Raw genomic sequence first — 2449 nt, 5'->3', positions numbered from 1 at the left:
GGTTTTCTCTAGATAACGAGTTAATTTCCCAATGGTTTTCTCTACATAACGAGTTAATTTCCTGATGGTTTTCTCTAAATAACGAGTTAATTTCCCAATGGTTTTCTCTACATAACGAGTTAATTTCCCGATGGTTTTCTCTACATAACGAGTTAATTTCCAGATGGTTTTTTCTAGGTAACGAGTTAATTTCCCGATGGTTTTCTCTACATAACGAGTTAATTTCCAGATGGTTTTTTCTAGGTAACGAGTTAATTTCCCGATGGTTTTCTCTACATAACGAGTTAATTTCCAGATGGTTTTTTCTAGGTAACGAGTTAATTTCCCGATGGTTTTCTCTACATAACGAGTTAATTTCCCGATGGTTTTCTCTACATAACGAGTTAATTTCCAGATGGTTTTCTCTACATAACGAGTTAATTTCCTGATGGTTTTCTCGGGATAACCACTTAATTTCCCAATGGTTTTCTTGAGATAACAAGTTAATTTCCCAATGGTTTTCTCGAGATGAGTTAATTTCCCAATGGTTTTCTCGAGACGAGTTAATTTCCCAATGGTTTTCTCTAGATAGAGTTAATTTCCCAATGGTTTTCTCGAGATAACGAGTTAATTTCCCGACGTTTTTCTCTAGATAACGAGTTAATTTCCAGATGGGTTTCTCGAGATAACAAGTTAATTTCCCAATGGTTTTCTCGAGATAGAGTTAATTTCCCAATGGTTTTCTCGAGATAGAGTTAATTTCCCAATGGTTTTCTCGAGATAACGAGTTAATTTCCCAATGGTTTTCTCTAGATAACGAGTTAATTTCCTGATGGTTTTCTCGAGATAACGAGTTAATTTCCCGACATTTTTCTCTAGATAACGAGTTAATTTCCCGATGGTTTTGTCAAGATAACCAGTTAATTTCCCAATGGTTTTCTCTAGATAACGAGTTAATTTCCCGATGGTTTTCTCGAGATAACGAGTTAATTTCCCGATGGTTTTCTTGAGATAACGAGTTAATTTCCCGATGGTTTTCTCGAGATAACGAGTTAATTTCCCAATGGTTTTCTCGAGATAACGAGTTAATTTCCCGATGGTTTTCTTGAGATAACGAGTTAATTTCCCGATGGTTTTCTTGAGATAACAAGTTAATTTCCCGATGGTTTTCTCGAGATAATGAGCTCTGGTTTTCCTCTTGGAGACAGCCTGGTCCCCTCAGCTGGTCACTGATGAGGTTTACTATCATTACACAGGCTGAAATAACACTTTGTCTTGTACAGATAACTTTCATATCAGCCCTCATCATTTAAGGAGACGGCTGGCCCGACTGCAGCTCAGCCGGTGTTTGCACAGTCATCCTGCTGATACAATAAACCAGCTGAGGGGACCAGGCCGTCTCCATGGCTACAAAATGATGCACAGGAGGAAAACCAGAACTCGTTATCTTGAGAAAACGTTCATCGTTATATGTTATTATGAGAAAACCATGGAAAAAATGATCTGCAGAAAACGTCCACTCTCAGATTCTGTAGTCATCTATTAACAGCTTAAAGCTTTTATTTTGAAGGTGAAGCTTAGCTTTCCTGGTGTTGTTTAGCTGAAAGGTCCTAGCTTGTTTTATCAGAACGTTAACAGCTGTTAGCAGGTAATAACCAGTGAAATAATCGTTCAGCCCTGCTTCCTGGGCATGCTGGCTCCAGTATTTAACTTCCTGTTTGTGACTGACAGCAGGAGCAGGAAGTGCACCTGGTTTGTCCTAACAAGACTTCACAGGTCTTTAAAGGGCGACTGCTGGAGGTTCTGACTTACGCCACCATGAGGTCCGACTCCTCAGAAACCAACGCGTTCTTCTCATGGACCAACTGGATCCACTGTTCAATGGTGTCAGGGGAACCATTGTTGCCTGGATCAGAAAAAACAACTTATTGTTTACAAAAATAATAATAACGTAAACATCTTTACAACAGGAAGCAAGACAACATCTACAGCTTTGACAAGTAAAGTTCAACAGTGTAGAGTTATCATTTAAGATAAAGGCATCCCATCCAAGTCAACTACATAAAGACAACAACTGTTTACACTTGATAAGTTTTTTAAAGATTCCCAGGCTCCTTTGTTCTTCACGAAAAACAGACTCAACTAGTCTTTACAAAGTGACTTTCATTTCTTTACACAAAACAAAACAAGTTCCCTTTTCTTACCAGACTCTCCTCGGAGACATCTCTCCAGCTCCACACCTTTGTCCTCCAGGTCTTTATACGACACCTCGATCTCCTCTAGTCTTCTCTGGATCGACTGGAAAACAAGGAACACACTGTAAACAAGTCTGTAAACAAGTCTTTAAACAAGTCCTTAAACAAGTGTGTAAACAAGTGTGTAAACAAGTCTTTAAACAAGTCCGTAAACAAGTCTGTAAACAAGTCTGTAAACACGTCTGTAAACAAGTCTGTAAACAAGTCTTTAAACA

General features: G+C 38.6%; 1 protein-coding gene across 2 annotated transcripts in view; it reads right to left on the bottom strand.

The window, feature by feature from the left end:
* mical1 (microtubule associated monooxygenase, calponin and LIM domain containing 1) overlaps nucleotides 1–2449 on the bottom strand; it is a gene marked incomplete in the record, with an annotated part of 34223 nt that overhangs the window by 5693 nt on the left and 26081 nt on the right. For both annotated transcript variants that reach the window (XM_014031417.1, XM_014031418.1), the window contains 2 exon segments: nucleotides 1792–1885; nucleotides 2184–2277. In XM_014031417.1, the coding sequence (XP_013886871.1) occupies nucleotides 1792–1885; nucleotides 2184–2277 (188 nt within the window).

This window comes from Austrofundulus limnaeus, unplaced genomic scaffold (assembly GCF_001266775.1).
Source record: "Austrofundulus limnaeus strain Quisiro unplaced genomic scaffold, Austrofundulus_limnaeus-1.0 Scaffold1248, whole genome shotgun sequence".
NCBI lineage: Eukaryota > Metazoa > Chordata > Actinopteri > Cyprinodontiformes > Rivulidae > Austrofundulus > Austrofundulus limnaeus.
Note: the sequence above shows the minus strand (reverse complement) of the source record. Positions and strands in the feature narration are given on the sequence as shown.